Source organism: Apis florea, unplaced genomic scaffold (assembly GCF_048593485.1).
Source record: "Apis florea isolate Af1SG1 unplaced genomic scaffold, ASM4859348v1 contig_2897_pilon, whole genome shotgun sequence".
Lineage (NCBI taxonomy): Eukaryota > Metazoa > Arthropoda > Insecta > Hymenoptera > Apidae > Apis > Apis florea.
The window spans coordinates 4,568,262-4,587,910 of NW_028256665.1; the positions used below are offsets into that span (position 1 = coordinate 4,568,262).

The 19,649-nt window shown below is 40.1% G+C and overlaps 3 protein-coding genes and 1 long non-coding RNA gene across 6 annotated transcripts in view; 2 read left to right on the top strand and 2 right to left on the bottom strand.

The window, feature by feature from the left end:
* Syn (synapsin) overlaps positions 1-4,905 on the top strand; it is a 40,483-nt gene extending 35,578 nt beyond the window's left edge. For all 3 annotated transcript variants that reach the window (XM_086907513.1, XM_086907512.1, XM_086907514.1), the window contains exons 7-10: positions 2,358-2,563; positions 3,038-3,302; positions 3,437-3,683; positions 3,777-4,905. In XM_086907513.1, coding sequence (XP_086763639.1) covers positions 2,358-2,563; positions 3,038-3,302; positions 3,437-3,683; positions 3,777-3,949 — 891 coding nt within the window. In that variant the 3' untranslated portion in view covers positions 3,950-4,905. The remainder of the gene's footprint in view (positions 1-2,357; positions 2,564-3,037; positions 3,303-3,436; positions 3,684-3,776) is intronic.
* Positions 4,906-13,779: 8,874 nt separating this feature from the next.
* LOC147657743 (piercer of microtubule wall 1 protein-like) lies at positions 13,780-17,631 on the bottom strand. Its single transcript, XM_086907515.1, has 2 exons — positions 17,266-17,631; positions 13,780-14,613 (listed from the first exon to the last, which is right to left on the bottom strand). The coding sequence occupies exons 1-2, from the start codon at positions 17,366-17,368 to the stop codon at positions 14,402-14,404; spliced, it is 315 nt and encodes a 104-aa protein (XP_086763641.1). The 5' UTR covers positions 17,369-17,631; the 3' UTR covers positions 13,780-14,401.
* On the bottom strand, positions 14,660-16,155 carry LOC100869651 (uncharacterized). The gene has a single exon (XM_003698155.4). The coding sequence runs from the start codon at positions 16,110-16,112 to the stop codon at positions 15,090-15,092; it is 1,023 nt and encodes a 340-aa protein (XP_003698203.1). The 5' UTR covers positions 16,113-16,155; the 3' UTR covers positions 14,660-15,089.
* On the top strand, positions 17,567-19,213 carry LOC147657744 (uncharacterized). The gene is made up of 2 exons (XR_015291886.1): positions 17,567-18,791; positions 18,927-19,213. It is a non-coding gene; the product is annotated as an uncharacterized LOC147657744 (long non-coding RNA).
* Positions 19,214-19,649: the final 436 nt, after the last annotated feature.

The window sequence follows — 19,649 nt, forward strand, 5'->3', positions numbered from 1 at the left end:
ATGCCCGTTTGCAATGTTTGTTCGGGCCCCCGGTACGCGATGATCCAATCGTAAATTCGATAGCTTGGTGCGCTTCTTATCTTCGTACGTTTTCCACGTATCGTTGTTGTTACACGGGAATTAATTATATATTTATTATACGCATTACGTGTACACGTGATTTAATCTCGTAAAACACGGGGAGTTTTTGAAAAAAAAAAAAAAAACTTCGCCGCTGAACCGTGAGCCGAGATATACCTCGGAGCGAATTAGAAATAGACGTGCTCCGGTTATCCGTGGAGTATCGTGAAGTACTTATAAATCAGGCTCCGGTTCGAGGATCGAATACCAATATATCCATACCAATCTCGGTATCTGGAAATTTCTCAAACATGTGAATTCTCTTAAGTTGATCGAGAGATCAATTAATTTCTCGATTCTCGATCGGATCAGATCGAGATAAAAATTTCTTCGTCTCGAAAAATCTTGGGTCGAGATCGTCCGAAAATCCGAATCGGTGCAGCTATAATCAATCGGCAGAGGATCCAAGGATTCTAAAACGTGAAATCTCTGTTAAAATGGTGAAAAAAATTATTTCAAGCCCGCGGATGTGTGGACGCAGTTCCGTTCCGTGAGCGCGGCAGGCCGTATTATATTTTTAGTGCGTTCAAGTACGACGAACAAAATCGAAGGTGACACCCCCTGCGTACGTCTGGCCTGCCCCTCGGACTCCTCCAAAGTCCCCTCGAGCATGATAAATGATTTATCTCCGTGTCTCCCTCGCCGTTGATCCCCGTCGTTGGTGTTCGTGCCACGCGGATGGAACGGACACGCGTCCAGCGGTGCTCAGAAAGCCACTTTCGCGACACCCACGTGCCGGTACAAACACGTGGCTACGGATACGTTTGAGCACTATCGGGGGAATCAGCGCGTTGGCTGCCCGCGGTGGCCGGACGTGCGCCCATCAGACGTGGATTCGTTCAACAGCCACTTCCTTTTTCTACGTCAACCCGGTTTGTAAACACGGTCTCGTGATTAAGTTTTCTGAATACACGACTATACGCACGCGCCCCGTGTCCGTGAAACATTGTGCAAACGGAGAGACTCGGCTCCGACGGATCTTGATTTATCGACACGTATACTTGAATTTGTTCCGAGAACGGATTGAACCGCGTGGAAAATAATTTTATTGTAAAAACGACGCGTTTGTGCGCAACATCCAGTATGGAATGAAAAGATTAGAGGCTGAAGCAATTTATCGAAATTTCTGCCGACTCGTTTCCATTGATCGTATTGAGCGTAACAAGACGATATAAAACGAGCGTTACGTTCGATCGATCGAAATTCATGAATTCCAAGTTCCGAGAAAATAGTGAACGCGAGTAAGAAGAACGAAAAAGGGATCAAGCGTGGCTTTTACCAGGAATTTCCCACTCGATCCCACTCGATTCGTTTCTATTAACGTGGAATTCTTTGGTTATCTGGTAACGGGATAACCGGGAGAGAACGTTCACATTTTAACCGCCTTCACCCTTTTTTTCCCCTCCCCCCGTGGAATCGGGTGAGATTCGTGACTGGACATCCTACTCCGCGATTATCAGGATCGAAACCGGTACCGATTGGATGGGAGTGTGCACGATTTTCGAACTCTCCGTGCATTCTCCCCGTTTCCTCGTTTCAACGGCTCCACCACGTCCATTTCACGCTATATCTTCAACCGTCTCTCTGTCGTATATCAAGATCTCCACCAAGATCTCAGTCACGCTCGTTTCACCGCGTTTTTAATCTCGTTGCACGGATGCAACTAGAGTCGCGGCATCTTCAACGATTTAATAATCCATCCCACGCGAATATCGTGGACTGCTTAATCAACCGCCCGCGTATCGGCTGACTTTGATCTTCATCCATAGATGTCGGTTAATGTATTCGATCACCGAAGACTAGCCCCAGATATTGCTGTAGGCGTCCTCCCATCCGACTGGTTCTCTGCCTCTGATTAGAGGGGAATGCAGAATATAATCCGCGTGCATTGTTAATCGATTCTCCACGCGGAGAGATCTTTAGTGGCCACGTTGAAATCGCATCGAGAAAATTGTATCGAATAATCGCAACGCTACGAAAACCTCGTTCCTTTCTACGATTCTCGCCCGCTCGAGATGACTCTCCCGGATTTATATCCGGTTAGATTCTTCCACGAATATGCGTTTCCACGTCGTAGAAAACGTGAAACGTTGCACGAGATCTATCGACGATCTAGGGAGGAGAAATTCGATTCGATCGATTCGTATGTACGTACAATTCTCCCGTTACGATTCTCTCTTTCCGATTGAACGAATGATCTTTTCCTTTCTTTCTTTCTTTCTTTCCTTTTTTTACAGGTGAGTGCATCTCGTTACCCGGTCGTGGTGAAACTTGGACACGCCCACGGAGGAGTGGGAAAAGCCCGTGCCGAGACGAATCAAGAGTTTCTAGATCTCGCCTCTTTGGCTGCTTTGGCCAACACTTACTGCACGTCGGAACCGTATGTCGATACCAAATACGACGTCCACGTGCAGAAAATAGGCAATAACTACAAGGCGTTCATGTGAGTATCTCGATACGCCTGCCAGATCGATCCCCCAGATCTCTCGTTGCCGTAAATGTTACCGAGTCGAGCTTGTCCACCGGTGTATATACCGGGTCACCATGGAAATTAGAACGTGTCGCTTAACCCTCGACTAGCTGAAACGTCGATTACGTAACCGTGCCAGAACGAATTTCGATTCTCTACACTTTTCACCGTTTAACGATGAACGCGATACCGTTATACCATTCGAAGGAAAAAAAATATCCTCTCTCGATTCTCAATTTTCCTTTTTCTCGTTCCTCTCTCTCTCTCTATATATATATATATATATCGAGATATCGATCGAGAATATCGATCACTCAATAAATCAGAATCTCGATTAGACCGAATGAAAAACTTATTCCGCTTCATCGTTGATCGTCGATGGTTAACCCCGACGTTCGAGTTGAAGACACTTGATTAACGAGCTCTCCTGATCCTCGTTCCTCCCAGGCGGAAGAGCATAAGCGGAAACTGGAAATCTAACACCGGTTCGGCGATGTTGGAGCAATTAGCGGTGAGCGAGAGACATCGCGCCTGGGTCGACCAGGTGGCCCAATTGTTCGGCGGGTTGGACATCTGCGCGATCGAGCTGCTGGTCGGCAAGGATGGCCGAGAGTACATAATCGAAGTGAACGATAGCGCGTTATCGTTGATGGGAGACTCGCAGGAGGAGGATCGTCGCCACATCGCGGATCTTGTCACCGCCAAAATGCAGGTAGAGAGAGAAAAGAAAGAAACATGCCTTCGAATAGATCCGAACACCTTTGATCTTTAGATAGACTCTCCTTACTCGTCTCTTCTATTCTTCTTCCCTTTTCTTTCCTTAGAAATTATGTAATTTTTATCCAGGCATTTTGCCGGCCGCCGAGCGTTTTGACGAAAACAACATCGAAAGGATCGATGTCCGGCTCGAGCCAAGCGACGAGTCCCGTCGAGGATCGCGCCATGCCGCCAACAGCTCCCTTGGGATCGCACGGGAGCATGGGATCGATGGCTAGCATAGGAAGCTTGGGTTCGGTCGGCTCGACGACAGCAGTGGCCGGCGACGTGACCACCTCCGACAGCCACCATCAACTGCAACGACGCGATTCTCAAGGTCTCGAATTACTACTGATTATTACCGATCGCGTGACTCAAAACGAATCAAAAAATTGACACACCGATGATAACGTTCGCCGTTTCTTCGCAGCGTCGCAATCGAGTACAGTGAGCAGCGCGCCGTCGGTTGGCCGACGCCAAGACGAAGCTCCGACATCGAGAGTACCTTTCCACAGACAAGGCAGCCAATCACAGAGCGAGGACACCGAAGACACGATGAAGAATCTTCGGAAAACGTTCGCGGGAATCTTTGGGGATATGTAAAATTTTTTTCTTTTTTTTTTTGGGGGGGGGGGGACGAGTGTGTGCACTGAAACAAAGGAGACGAAGAATTATTAGAATATATAAATTGGTTTATAAATTGGTATTGGAAGAAAACTTGTTGCTTCTTCGATGAATTATTATATTTTTGTATATATATTTGTTCTCGTTTGTAATCGATGTATGGATAGTTTTTTTTTTTCTTTTTTTTTGGAAAATATTTGGCAATCTCGTTTTAAAATAATCTCTAAAAATTTGGAACGAATTATTATTGAGGATTGAGAAGGGGAGACTATATCCTCGACGAGGATATATTTGCAGATCATCAAAAGCTGATTTAAATGACGCTCGCGTCCCACACTGGACGCTATGTAACGATGTAAATTTTGCTAACGGTCCACGGCGATGTGTATAAACATAAACATAACTCTTTAAAAAAATCTCATTTGACGACACCTCGTTTCTTCGAATTAATTTCTCATTACATTCTCGAATTATCGAATTGTTAAAAAGAAAACTTACTTGTTCTTTCTCTGGAACTTCTTTCGCTTCTGATCGCTATTATACCCAATACTTAATTATTATTATTATTATTAATCTATACCGCGATATTAATCATTAACTAACGTATTTTCGATAAGGGGTGGGTGGGGAGCAAAAATTGAACGGGGGTTTTAAAAAGAAAAGAAAGGATAGAGTCGTGGTCGTTTATGTATATTAGAAAGAGAGTAAAAAGTAAGAAAAAAATAAAAAGTAAAAAAATAAATCGTAATGTAGATTTCTATGATGTATTATTCGATGTATTATTCAGCATTTACATAGTTGGTTAGGGAAAAAAATTCTCTCAGGTTGAAAAGAACGAAAATTAAAAAGGGGGAAGGGGAGGGAAGATAATAATGATGTGTAATATATAAAAACGAAAAAAAAGAAATAAAAAAAAAAAAAAAGAAAAGAAAGAAGAGGAAGAAAAAATGAATACTTTTCCAAGTGTGTCCGGTTATGTTTCGTTACCATCGACGTATCCGTTCTGCATATACTCGTCTCGTACTACGGGAAACTCCGCCACTTGGTTTTTCGATTCCAACAGGCAACAGATATATACCATAGGCCCCTGTCATCTCCTCATCCGACTTTTACTTCAGGCGTCCACTTTTTAGGCTTAACTTTCGATTAATAGCATTGTCTAAAGGCGAGGGAGGGTGAACGGGAGGGAAAGTGAAGGGGAGGAGAGAAAAAAAAAAAAGAAAAAAGAAAAAAAAGAGAGAGGGGGGGGGGAAAGCGGGAAGAGAGGATGGGTGGGAGGGAGGAAAAAAAAAAAACGATGGGTTATAAATTTAAACGGGTGATGGAAAAATTCCTGCAGTAAAATACATATTTGTAAAATTTTATTAAAAAGTATTTGTAAACCGACGTCATTCAATATGATTGAGGAAAACAAAAAAAAGAGGAGATTCGGGCATTATACTGAACATTTGGCTAGAGAAGACTTCTGTATCGATCGATCGATCGTCGCGTGAAAAGGAAGAATAAAAAAAAAAAAAAAAAAAGAAATCTCGATTTCGAAAAAACGCGCCGACCACGAAGAAGAGCACGTCGATCGACGAGTCTGTATCTTAAGCGCACAAATAGTCATTAAGATTTCGAGACCGGGCAGTACTTTGACATCGTGCATGTGAACAGCGCAAACGTTTGGATTAAACGGGACTTGAGAAGAGGAAAATTTATTCCGCAGAGTCGTCGGTTTTTGAAAAATTAAAATTACGTTTCGGCCCGCTAAAAAAGTAAACCCGCTCGACCCGACGACCTTTCGATTTGGATCTTGTTCAAAAAGAAAAAAAAAAAAAAAAGGAAGAAGAAGAAAAAGAAAAAGAAAATTCATCGTCTCGAACAGTAGTGAGCATCTCGATGTTGAAAACTGTCCTGCAATTCCGATGACGAACCGCTTCTTTTTCTTAAATTTTCACGCACACGTGTACAAGTCATTTCGTAAAGGAAGAGAAAGGGAAGGAAAAGAAATGGAAAGGGGAGGGAGGGTGAGAGATTCGGCAAAAATGCTTGCTGAAAATTCACGAAAAACGAGATGTTCGTTGTTCCGTAGGCTTTAAGAACATTACCGATGAAATCAAAATGTAATAAAAAAAAAAAATAATAAAAAAGAAACGGGTTCGTGAACTAGGAACGGGAAGCGAAAAGGGAAAAGCGCGGCCACTAGTCGCCGCGAAGAACGATAAAAACGATAATGATGTTTAATTACATGGGCATTCAGTAAACGCGATTTTTGCGAAATCCTGGCAAAAATCCGAGTCACACCAAGCAAATTTTTGCACGACGATCTGCAAATATATAATCTCGAGCGTTTCCTCGTCCCTCCTCGTTTCGCTTCGTTCGTTTTCGTTCGAGCTCCTTTGACTCGGTGCACGAAGGATCGATTTCAATGTTTCAATGTTCGAATTAAAAATCGATCGACGACAAAGGAAGCAAAAAGGACGAAAAACAAAACAAAACAAAACAAACCAAAAAAAAAAAAAAAAAAAAAAAAAGAAGCTAAGGAAAAGGGAGAGGGAACGAAACTTCTTTATCCAATGATCTCAATTTACCAATTAGCATAAGGGCTGATAAACGTATTACGGACGAATGGACGAGGACCTCGTGGTGTCAGCTTTGGAAAGGAACGAGAACAAACATTCTAACGTTCTTCTAATATTTTCTAATATTTAAACCTCGGTTTACCCTCGATTTCGATTTTACCCACGATACAGGAATTTTGATTCAGAATTTTTTCCCATTTCCCTTCGTTAATTGCGCGACAAGGATACAGTGGGGGATTGCGTATAGGATCGTACGTGTATAAAGGAACGTGTATTTGCCTTCTTTCGTTTCCATTTTTCTTCTCTCGGTTACGAAATCGACATCAGCACGTGCTTTACGCGTACCGAATTTCACAGAAATATCAACGAGGTATATAAACGATAAACGCAAAGACGTGAATTCAGTCCATCCTCTCTATTGCACAATTATAAATCGATCGATATATCTCCCTGTGTGCATCTAGCTTTAGTTGATAAGTTAGTTATATCCGTTGAAAGAGAAAGGAGAGGGAGAGAGAGAGAGAAAAGAGAGAGAAAGAAAGAGCGAGAGAAAAAAGAAAAAGAAAAAAACGATGAATTTTAAAACGGAACCCACGAGTCACGAGTTAATTTCGAATATATGTAATAGACGTCCGATGGTTTGGTTTTTGATGTGCCTTGATAACTTAAGTGCCCTTCTTGTCACCTGTTTCTCACCCGATTCGAAAGCAGTCCAAAAGAGTACGCGTTTCAAAGAGCATATACACGTACATACGTACGTACGTACACACGTTCACCGTTGCACTTAATCACTTAATCAGACCTCTATGTTGTTTGTACTTTTTATACACCTCGAAAACGCGTGCACCCACCGTTTTTACCCTTTTCGCATCATCGATAATTGCAACGAGCTTGCTTGTTGATTCACACAGCATCTCGATATCATGTGGATAAGTGCAGGTACACCGTCCAAGTTTAAATCAAGATCAACAACAACAAGCGAAACCAAGTTAGTTTCGGCTCGATCGAACACGCGAACCCTCTTATCGTAGCAAAGATAATTAATCACATTTCATTTCTTCGCTTCCGTTCGGCCATCACCGTGTGTCTTAGATCCGATCACGGTTCGCTTATTTGTATTTCGATTCTCTTTCGATTATTCATCGATTATTCAACGACAGGCAGAATGATACGTAGAGGAGTAAAGGAGTAAAACCCGGTAGAAAAGATTTAAATGAGTTTTCTAGAGTCGCGGAGAGAAGAGTAGTAGAGCAGAATCTTGTGAGCGTTTCACAAATTCAACGAGTTTAGTTCTTCTAGCAGAGAAGCTCAGAGATAGTCAGAGTGATAATTATTGCGACAAATAGAATGTTGAAATTGCCTGATATTTTTTATTTCGATTATTCGTAGAACGGGACAACGAGGAGGAGGACGTAGACGAAGAGGTTAGAGGGTTTAGAGTCGTGAGAGGATAGAAAAGGCTTAGAAAAGGCTGCCTAAATTCCACGACATACGTATAGTTCAGAAATCTGAAGTAATAATTGCAACAGATGACTAGATGACTATCTAGCTGCTACTATTACGATATTGGAAAACATTGATAATCTTTAACGCGAGATGCGAGAGAGAACGCGGGAAGATAAAATCCTGGACAATCTTTACGATCGAAAACCTTACGAAAATTGTTCGTTGTACGCGACAAAGTACAAAAAAACTCATCCGGATGAAACGAGATAAAAAAGCTGCTTTCCGAGCTGACGCCACGATGCGAACGAAATAAAGGAAAAAGAAAAAAAAAAAAAAATTAAAAAAAAAAGGAGAGAAAGCTAGAGATAGATTCATTTCGAAAATGGACGAATTCGATCCCTAACAGAATCCGTACTGATACGTAGACAAGGTTAAAGGTTAACGAATATCTCAGGGGTGCAAGTTTAAGCACTAGGTAGGATAGAGAAAAAAAAAGAAAAAAAAAAGAAAAAAAAAAAAGAAAAACAAAAAAAAAAAAGAGGACATAGAAGAAGAGGCAGTTTGGGTTCAGGTGTTGTTGCAATCTCTAGACGAATAAACGGCATTGACTTCGATGATTACCTTACGATGATGACTAGTGATTATTAGCGAGCACGCTTTTTGGGGGAGATCTTTAGCGGTTATCCATTTGTAGGAAGGGAAATTACGGGACGCGGAATCGAACCGCGGGTCATCAACGATCATCTGTGAGAGAATCCGATGACGACAACGTTTTTTAACGCGCAACGTTAACTTGATCTTTTTTTTGTAACAAGATTATCGTTCCAACGAAATAAATCTGTTCTGGATTGAAACGTCAATTGTTATCGCGCGTTACCGCGTTATCTTCAACGAAACGTAAAAACGGTTGACGATTTTTCTTAGCTTAGCTTTAATTACCAAACCTGGTCTTCTAATCTAAGGTTATCACTACCTGTGATCAGAAATATCATTTTTTTTTTTTTATGCGAATCAATATAAGGAGAAGACGTTTGTCAGGATCGAGCGGATGATCGATTCTGAATGTAACACCAAATGTAACAAAACGCAAGCAACCTCACTCACGTCGTTTAAGCATTTCAACAGTTGCTCGATCATGCTTAAAGAATCTTCGATCGACGAGTTTGTAATTTGTTTCTAGTGCCCGTGTGATGTAGCGAGCAGCAGCCTGTTTACAACACCTTTCCATTAGGTTCTGATCGTGTTTTCGTGTTACGCGTCACTTTTGATTTCGTCGTAGCGCCACCGTGTGTGTCTGTGAAAACTTGTAGCAAGCTGATAGATCATTTTTAATTTCTATTCGATGTAAAAGATCAACCGCATACACCGCCCCGCGTAACGGCGAGGGATCTTTTATAAAAATTGGCGCTTTATTTCGCGCCGAAATTTCGTCATCCAAAAATCTCTGTTTCCTTCTTGCCGGAAAAAATAATATTACAATTAAGCTAATCTACTTAGGATCCTTGCGTCACCGTAATACCGTTGTTGGTTAAGAATTTACCATTCATAGATTTACTTTCTAAGACATCGTGGAACTATAATAATTTAGATGCCTTGGATAACGACATCGTAGATATAAGTTCCAACCAAAAAAAAAGTAAAAAACAAGAAAAATCATAAGAAATAAAATTAAAAAAAACCAAAAAAAAAAAAAGAAAGAAAGAAAGAAAGAAGGAAAGAAAGAAAGAAAGAAAGAAAGAAAAAGAGGAAGGAAGGAAGGAAGGAAGGAAGGAAGGGAAAAGAAAGAAAAGAAAAGAAGAAACGAAAAAAAAGTCGAAGGAAACTCGCGATGATAACGCTAATTATCGCGTTATCTCGTCGTTTCGAGGCTTCTCTCGCTCGAACCAATATCAATCTCGATTCGAGAGAACACTTCTCGTGACGAAGAAGCTTCGAAATGCGTTCGATCGTGAATAGATTAGGATACACGCGCTTAGAAATATACGTTCCAGGAGCATCTCCGCCGAAGAAAAGTAGATACGCAACGCGGGCGTTATAACGTTATCGAATCGAAGGCCAAACCGTGTCTCGTGCCGATCAGATCGACGATTCCAGCTCATGACTGACGTTCGAATGCCAATTTAGTGCCTCGTTGCTTTCCCTCCTCCCCATACCGTTTCCATTTAAACGCACGAAATTCATTTTCGTCATTAAATCTCCTCCTCTACGCGATATCTATCTTTGCTCAAATCGATCATTTCCCCGATCAATTAGATCAATCGATTCGCCTAATTTATTATTATTTAATTTCCTTCCTTGTTTCCCTTGTTTCGGAAAGATCCAAAATTTTACTCCTTACTCCCCCTCTCTCGAATAGCGAAACGAAACACCAAGATTTATTACTATATATACCGAGAAACCGTATTACAACGAATCGTGGAACGAAGGGGTGGGTGGATAATAAATAATCTAAACGATCTTGCTCGAATAAGAATTTAGCCGATTATCGATCGATGGCACGAGGATCCACGGTTTCGCCACGATGATCGAGGCGAACACGCACTCGTCGCTCTCTTAATTACGATTATTCAATGTCTCTGTGTAACGAACTTAAAGATTAATAACAATAGCGTTAAAAACGAGCGTTAAATGAAAGATAACAGATCGTTGATATAAGGTGAGATTATCATCGTAGGCTAGTTAAGTACGGTAGGCTCTATATGTAACACCGTATGTTACCTCCTTGATTTCAATGAGTGCTAGTCCACATGTATCATACATCACATTAACAAACAACAAACAACACTCGTACTCACGATACAAGAATATATTATGTACACACGATATATTATATATACGTACATGCATATATATATATATACATATACACACTGTGTAATAATAAATAATGATACGCGGCAGTTGTAGCTAATCACCCCGGACGAACAACAGAGGAACCAGTCTATTGTTCTCAAGGGGACGCGTAAAAGCGTCCTTTCGTAAGGTGTAAGGATGTTTTCAGGTCTAATTAATTGTAAAATCGGTGAGAAACGTTTATTATTAATCCGAAGAGAAAAGCGAATACCAAGTTAAAACGGAAAGATGGAACGTCCTCGCGCGCCGATACGAAAAGCGTATCTCATCAAGATTCCCGATTCTCGATCTTGGAGCAGAGAGAGAGAAAGAGAGAAAGAGAGTCATCGGTGGCACGGGGCGTGCCTCTGTTACGCCAACATTCGATATTCAATTGTACGACAATATAAGGTATATATATATATATATATTACAGAATAGAGCGAGACGCCACGAGCGTTCCACTCGGCAAGAGACAAATGTGAGAGAGTAGAGTTAGATTATTAATCTCGATGTTCTGTTTCGCGGCGCGCGTATCTCAGATGCGCCGCGAAGGAAAAAGAAAAAAAAAAAAGAAAAAAAGAAAAAAAAAAAGAAGAAAAATTACTCAATTAGAACATTCTCCCTTCAAGAAAATCAATCCGCGCGATCGAACCGTCGAAATCGTTTGGACGAATAAATCTTCTCTCTTTTCGTAGGCTTCATAGGAATGCCATCGACACCAAAAAAAAAAAAAAAAAAAAAGAAAGAAAGAAAAAACACGCCATCAAAAGCGTCCCGAGTTCGATCGTTGGATCGCGCATAAAAAGAAAAGTCGCGTGTGCCGCTTCGTCGATCGCGTTTCCTCGTATTATTATTTCTCTCGTACCCGTGTGCTCATACTGCACAAGAACGCGTTAAAACGATGCGGATGCGTTTCCAAGCGTATCTTGACTATAAGACATCGTGACGGACAACGAAATCAAATCGTTACACGAACGATCGTGGATCGCGGCACGGCTCACGTGGAGGCAACGATCGCTCGAATTTATACCATCGTTACACACCGATCAATTAACGAAAAATTCTCCGATCGTACGACCGTTTACATTACTATCTTTTAACTGTAACCGCCGAATAAGAGAAGGAAGGAAGGAAGGAAGGAAGGAAGGAAGGAAGGAAGGAAAGGATGTTGAATTAAATGCGAGTAAAATGCGAGTTCTATCTGTCATCGTTTTTTAGCTGTTAAGGATTCATCAGAAGTAAATATTGGGGGTAGCTCTACTAATCCAGTAAGCGCAAGTAAGCATATTTAGAAATACGGGAGAAGAAAAATAAAATGTAGTACAACAATGTATAGGTTTGTGTATAGAGATACGAGAGGGCACGTGTAAAGAGATACCGTTGGGTGTTGGGTGCACGTCGAGTGCTCGTTACCGATCCTACCGCCGCTTTATTTCGTTGGAAAGCGTCACGGGCGGATGGTTAACAAGATCGTTCCAACTTGTTCGAGATATCACGGATAGAAGATTGGTTTTCGACCGTTCTCTATGCCCTATCGAAGCGAGGTGAAACGATGCCCCCTTTCGTGGGATCGTAGGATAAACCGGGGTGGTCGTAGGTAACGAGCACGCCGTTTCATGGAACATCATCAAGGGAGTCTTCCTCGTGATGGCGAGCGATGCTCGATGCCCGGTGATCATTTCATGGCCTTAATCAAATTTTCATCGGGGATCGAGTGTCCTCGTCATTCGAACGTACCGTGGAACGTCCCAAAAGGAGTACGAACGAAGGGTGCTGGATCTTATGCTTACCGACTCGCACCGCTTTTAATATTTTCCTTTGGAATTCTAATGATAGATATGAAATATTTTTTTCAGCTAAAATTTTGGAAATTTCGATCGAATTTCGTTGTAATCCGTGTTGTATACTCGCTCGATGTATACTCGTGATCGATGATCGATTCGAAGAGATTTTATATCGATCGCGCGCCGATTTTGCGTTTCGTACGATTTTCCACTCTCTGTTGAAAAAGGTGGTGGAAAATTGTTGGACGAAAAAATTGTCGCGTGATATATTCTTGGATTGTATACCGGTTTTAAGGCTGCACTATCAGATGTGGAATATCTTTATGGTGTCTCCGTAAGACTTTCGACGTGGACCCCCGTTAAAAAACAAACGACACATACGTTAACAGAGTTTCTTCGACTAGAATTGTGTATTCATCCATTCATGCACACCAACAGAAAATAAATAAATAAATAAATAAATGAATAAATAAATATTTGCCATATTGGACTGGTGAAACGTTATCGAAACGTTTTGAATGTCGTTACGGTTGTTAAGACATTGAAATATTAAGAACTCTTTAACGAATTGAGCTATCTCATTGTGTTATGTACACACATTTATAAATATATAAATATATAAATATATTATATATATAAATACATAAAAAAAAAATATATATGTTGAAGAGTTAAACATTTACCACTATGATGATCATACTAATGCAGCGTAATGGACGAATGGCATGCACTCAAAAAGTTATAAGATGTTATTAATATACTTCCGAAGTCGAGTAACGCAGATTAAAAACTCTTCTGATGAATTGACGAGGAAAAAAGAGGGAGAAAAAAAAAAAAAAAGAAAAAAAAGAAAAAAAAAAGAAAAGAATCCCGATCAAGTAATCCTGTAAAACGAGGAGAACAACAAACGTTAGTGAGCGTATAAACGATATTGTACTTATCCCAGTAAGATAACGATCGAAAGGGAGGAAAACGACTTTCGATTCCGTGCTAGATTTCGGGACGCTCTTTGTAACTCTGCGTGGCCCGACTAGGTTCTGGTTGAAATACGATTACTGCGATACGTAAGCTAAACTGTAACAATAAAGAAAAAAAAAAAAAAAAAAAAATAAAATATTATACTTATGACTTTGAAATATTACAACCTTATCTCTTAATTTTTAAATATTAAGTATTTATGTATACATAAAATTGAAAAAATTTATTAATTATTCAGATATATCGTACACATTTTCTTTTTTTCCTTTTTAATGAATCTCCATATACTTGATAATTTTTTCATTTCGCAATTACAATATGTTCGTTCATATCTCTTTCTAAAGTACACGTATCAAGTGTTGGAAGAACATGGTCTTCTATCTGAATCTATATGCACGTTTATAATTTGTGTTCGTTCTCTTTTGCCACGATTATTTGCCTCGCGCTCTTCTCTCGACAAAAATCATTATTAAACCATTATTTAAATTATTTAAATTAACGTGAAAATTACATCAATACATTTCGAATATATTTCCACCTGTTGGAAATTACATTGGAAATACGATCGACGTGTTTAATTCTCGATACAATCAATGATCAACAATTTCGTTGTTAAATACACGATCGTCTACGTGCACATAATTTTAACGATAACAATTTGTTTGATCATAATTCGATTCGATCGTCAAAGTTATATTAATTCGTGATCGTTGTTGTATTAATCAATGAAAATAATTTTCTTCATTTTCAAAATTACGAGGTCAAATCAAATGCGATCAAGCGTGAGAGAAAGAGATTAGAATTTACGGACGTAGACGAGAAATTTAAACTTTGCTCTTATCCAATACCGTATTCAAGGAACAATTACGATACATTCCACCGCGTCCTTGATTCGTGCTGAAAGAATTATCTCGTGGATAATAAGAGGTTGGCACGGTGTGAATCGTCGGCGCGTACCATCCATAATCCATCGCCGTGCTTCTGTAACAAGGATGGGGCAGGGGAGTCTCGTCCTGACGATATCCCTTGAACACTCCTGCAAAAAACGATCTTTTATCGGATAAAGTTGTCCACGACAGACGATGTTTTCCTCCCTCCCTTGTCTATTTTACTAATATTTTACATAAATCATCATAGTTGACATAGGCGTTTTCGTGACAGTAGTGATAGTTCCATCAAAAATTAGAAGCGATGATAGAAAATTTTTTACAAAAAAAAAAAAACAATTGTGAAACGACGAGCAAATGCAAATGTCTCTAAACAAGTCTTTTCCACTTCTTTTTTTTTTTTTTTCTAAAAAGAAAACTCGTACACCGTAAAAAGAAAGGAAATCCGTAATATGTGGAATAATGGAATGTGATTAAGATTAATGAAAAAAAAAAAAAAAAAAAATCTAGAGAAAAGATCGTCAATGATTTCTCGTTTACAAACAATGGATACGGATATACTATATCTCCTCGTGTTTCTATATGAAAAAAACCCGGCACCGGTTAACTCCAGGTAATTTATGCATCAATGAAGCAGAGGTCCAATCTCCGTGCACTCGTAAGGCAACTGATACGCGACGTTGTTACAACGAAATCGTCCTTGCACGTTTGAAACATTGTCCATCGTCCTCCCGGCTATCTTGAAGCCGGGATCGACGGTAACATTCTTCATCCTGGCGAAAGCGGACATGTCCACGAAACGGAGGTTGTTGCTGTTCAAGAACAGGAGCAACAGATTGTCCAGCCCCTCGAAAGTGTCCGCCTTAATCATGACGATCTGATTCCCGTTCAGCCACAAAGAATTCAGATTCCTGAGATAACGAAAAATCCCACCGGACACGCTTCTCAACGAATTTCGCCCGAGATCCAATTCGTTGATCTCGCTTAATCCGCGAAACACCTCGAACTGCAACGACGAGATTTTATTCCTCGACAGATAAAGAAGATCGATATGGGGCAGCCCGTTGAACGCCCCGATCGGTATCTCGTTGATCTCGTTACAATCCAAGGCCAACGTCTCCAAGTGTCTCAGACCTTTGAACATGTTCCTCCTCAACGCGATCCTATTATTCGTCGCGTACAACTCGTGGAGATCGACCAAACCCTTCCACATGCCGGGGCGGAAGGCGATCATCCGATTGTAATCCAGAACCAACGTCTCCAAACTGTCCAACTCGGCGAACGAGTCATCCTCTATGTCCTCTATGCTGTTGTTCTTCAAATCGAGATACGTCAGTTGGTCCAAATCGGCGAAGTAGTGTTTGAAAATCTTGGACAATCGATTGTCGCGGATGTAGAGGGCGGACGAGTTGGCCACCTCGAGGAAAGCGTCCTTGGCGATATCCTGGATCCCGAGGCCCTCGAGGTGCAGCTCGATATCCTCGATCGTTTGCACCGCGTTCACATCCTCGAACGCGACGCTGTGCAGCACGCTGTTCCCCAGGCAGACGTAGAGATGATTATAAACTTGGCAGTCCACTTCCTCCGCGCTGACGTCTCGAGCGGTGACCGATAAGAAGAGATAAACGAGCAAGAGGAAGCAGCACATGGTACGCGGAGAGATGCTGGATGCTTACTGAACGGAGGGATCGCGTCTCGATGTGCAGCCAACGGAACAAACTGAAACGGTCACCGTTCCTCAGATACCGTTCGATAAATATATCAGCCTCCACGTATATACAGCGTGTACGTATTTGCAATTCTCGACCTACAATTCTCTGCAAATTCCACCAGTTTTATCCATTTTTCAACGCTCGAAACTCGCAACTTGCCTACCGTTTCGGTTTAAACGATAGTTTCTCCGTGACAACGACAGTTCATACTTGATTAACGTTAACATCAACCGTATTTCACGTCCTGAAAATGAGCCAATTTTCGATCGAGATCAGCATTGGAGAGCCAGAAGGTTTCTTCGTACCGATATTGAAGATTCATCGTTTCCGTGAAATTTTTTTTTTTTACACAGATCTGTTCGCATGTTTCTCTTAATGGGGGAGACTTGGCAATTCGCAGGCAAGTTATTTTTCTGCGTATTCTGAGCTGTTTCTTGAGGATTAGCATTGCGATACTCGAGAGATTGATAGAAATTGGAATGTAACGTTCGTAATGTTTAATTTACACTTTTAATATCGTCTCAGTCATACATGAAAAATGCATATTCGACGATGTATATTTCTACGAATATTTTCTGCAGTCGTGATTACGTGTACGACACAAATCCACAAACGAGCGTAGATATTTCGACACGTGTGAAATCATTCTTTCCATTCTCGAGAAACGAAGCCGATCCGATTACGAAAGATTGCACATCCGATTTAACGAACGAAAATGCGACACGTGGTACGTACAACATGTCTGTATCTTGTGAAAAGGTTTCTGTGATGACATGTGCAAAAATGTACGTAGCTCGCCCGATAAGCTTCGACGATCGTCAATACCGACTTATTAATAGCAGAACGTTATCGTTTTAGTTATATACGAGGAATTTCTTGTCGTGTATACTTTACACGCGAAATCAATCTGCGAACCGATTCGACGAACTGCATAAAACGATTCGAGCGAAAGGAAGAAAAGAGAGAAAGAAGAAATACATGCATTTATCGACCGATCTGTCGTCGAGATTCGATCAAGCTATATAATTAAGATCGTGTAACTCGTTAAAAATATGAAAAATGTCATGTTAATAAATTGCACACACTTACGGGGATACATAAATCGTGTCGGAAGATTGCAGGTCCGATAAACCTCATCGGTGCGCTCCTCCACTTCCTTCTTTTTCTCGCATGTGCACGGCGTTTCGATCATTTTTGGATTGCGAGGGGATTCAATCGTGTGGCGAATAAGCGCGTAGAACCGCGGAACAACCGCAAAGCATAACCTCGACGATGAAAGTACGCTGCAATTTTTGCCGCGACATCGGCCATAAGTGGAAGTTTCGTTCCCATGGCGACCGCGTATCTTCCCCGCGGCAAAGAATCGATCAAACTCGTTTCGATTCGATTCGCTTCCTTTTGGATAATTTGTTGAGTAATACTCTTTGTTTCGACAACAAATTTCGAAAATAAAAGATAAAAAGATTTTTTTTGAAGAAAGGGAGGGTTCTTAATTTGAATGATTCTAAATATTTAGAATCTCTCGAAAAGTTGCCTCTACTAAAAATTGTTTTAACGAAATAAAATGTACAGAATGAAAAGTATGAAGAAATATATCAATCTGCTCGAGACGATTTCCTCGAGTTCGAGAAATAAATTTCCAATCAAGTGGGCAGGAAATGTTTTTATGTTGTGTATATACTTTTAATCTTTTAATCCTAGCGAGAAATATTATATATATATATATATATATACACACACACACACACCTATTTGCACTTGCGTCGTATATCTGCCTCTTCGTCAGTTTTTTTATTAGGAAAAGGGTTATTGAACCGACCAGGTGAACGAGTATTGCACACACTATTGAAGAGCATTTAAAATTCTAGCTGAGTATGCAGTACATTACATCGGTGGCTTTATTATCAACGACACCGATAACAATAGCGGTTTCGATAACCGCCTTAAAATCCTGCCTTCCCTTCGAGCTTTATTCCAATTTTGAACAACGCACGGTAACTTAAATTCGAAATATTAACTTTTCTCGTTTTTTTAAAAATTTCGCGTTTGCAAACGATTTCAAACAGCAAATATTATTTATTTACTTTGCGCCATCTACCACGTTGAAATTTGTATTTGCAAGAAAGTAAAAGTAATCGGTAACGTTATACCGATATTGTCAACGCGCAGGAATGTTTTACCATTTTTAGCAGTGGTGAAAATTATATAAGTAACGACAACTGTTTCTGTTTTTCTTGTACGCATCACCTCTGTCAACAAGCTGGCCACACAACATAAGTGGAGGTATGGACTTAATGAAACGATTACTATCGTCGCCACTTCCAGTTGCGGTCTGGCCACCAGAAGCGAATTACCGGCCTCGTGATAAGGAATAAAACGCGTAGAAAATGCAAAAATTTTGAACAATATTGATCCGTGAACAACGGATGAACGGGATTAAAGAAAAAGTCGGAACAATTGTCGCGATCAAAAATTATTCGTCGTGATATAAAAATATTGAAGAATCAAAGTGGTGCGAAAAAGAAAAAAAGGGATCGAATTTTTCAAATGTGAATAAAATAATCTTTTTAATAAAGATTCCATAAAGTGAACGCGCGAACAATAACGAGTGAAAGGTGAAATAAAATTTCTTTCGAGAAATTACGCTCGATTATTTTAATTTAACAGTAAATCAAATATTCTCTCGTGACATTTCAAGTTCTTTTTCGTGGAAGCGTAAAACGAGTGACATTTAATATATGCATTTTCAGTGTTATTAATACACGTACACGATAATCGGCAATTTGGTTAAATGCATTCTAAAAGAGAAGACGAAATAATGAGCGATATTTTTCCACGTTATCCCATATTTGCAATTTGCATCGTGTCGTTAAATAAACGTTATCGTGCAATTTTGTTGCCTGCTCTATCATCCTTGTCTTCGATTATCGGTTCCATTTTAATATAATAATAATAATAATAATAATAATAATGATAATAATAATAATAATAATAATGTATGAAAATGAAAATATATATGTGATCACGAGTGTGCAAATACGTTTATCAAAAGTGACAAACGTTAAATTAATCACAACCGCGACAAAGATCATTTGTTATCCTTGTATCGAATGAGTAGTATTTAAAATTAATTCGATCAATTTTTTATTATATCTCCGCGTATATCGTCAAATTCTTGATAATTTATATTAATCATTATTTCGACACGAAGAATTTATGTTTGCCTAGCTTGTTATTAACAAAGCTACATATTTTACGCCTCGATTCCCCTGTAATAGTTTATTGATAGTAAAATACTATTAGCGAATTTACATACGACAAGCTGTAAATTACAGCTTTCATAACGTCGGATCAGAATTTTTGCGTATTGGAGATAGAATCGGTTGGATTCTTGTACAAGACGCAAGAGGGTTCTGCTAAAAATAAATTTCCACAATGAAGTTGTCGAATGAGAAAATTTTCGTGCGCGACAC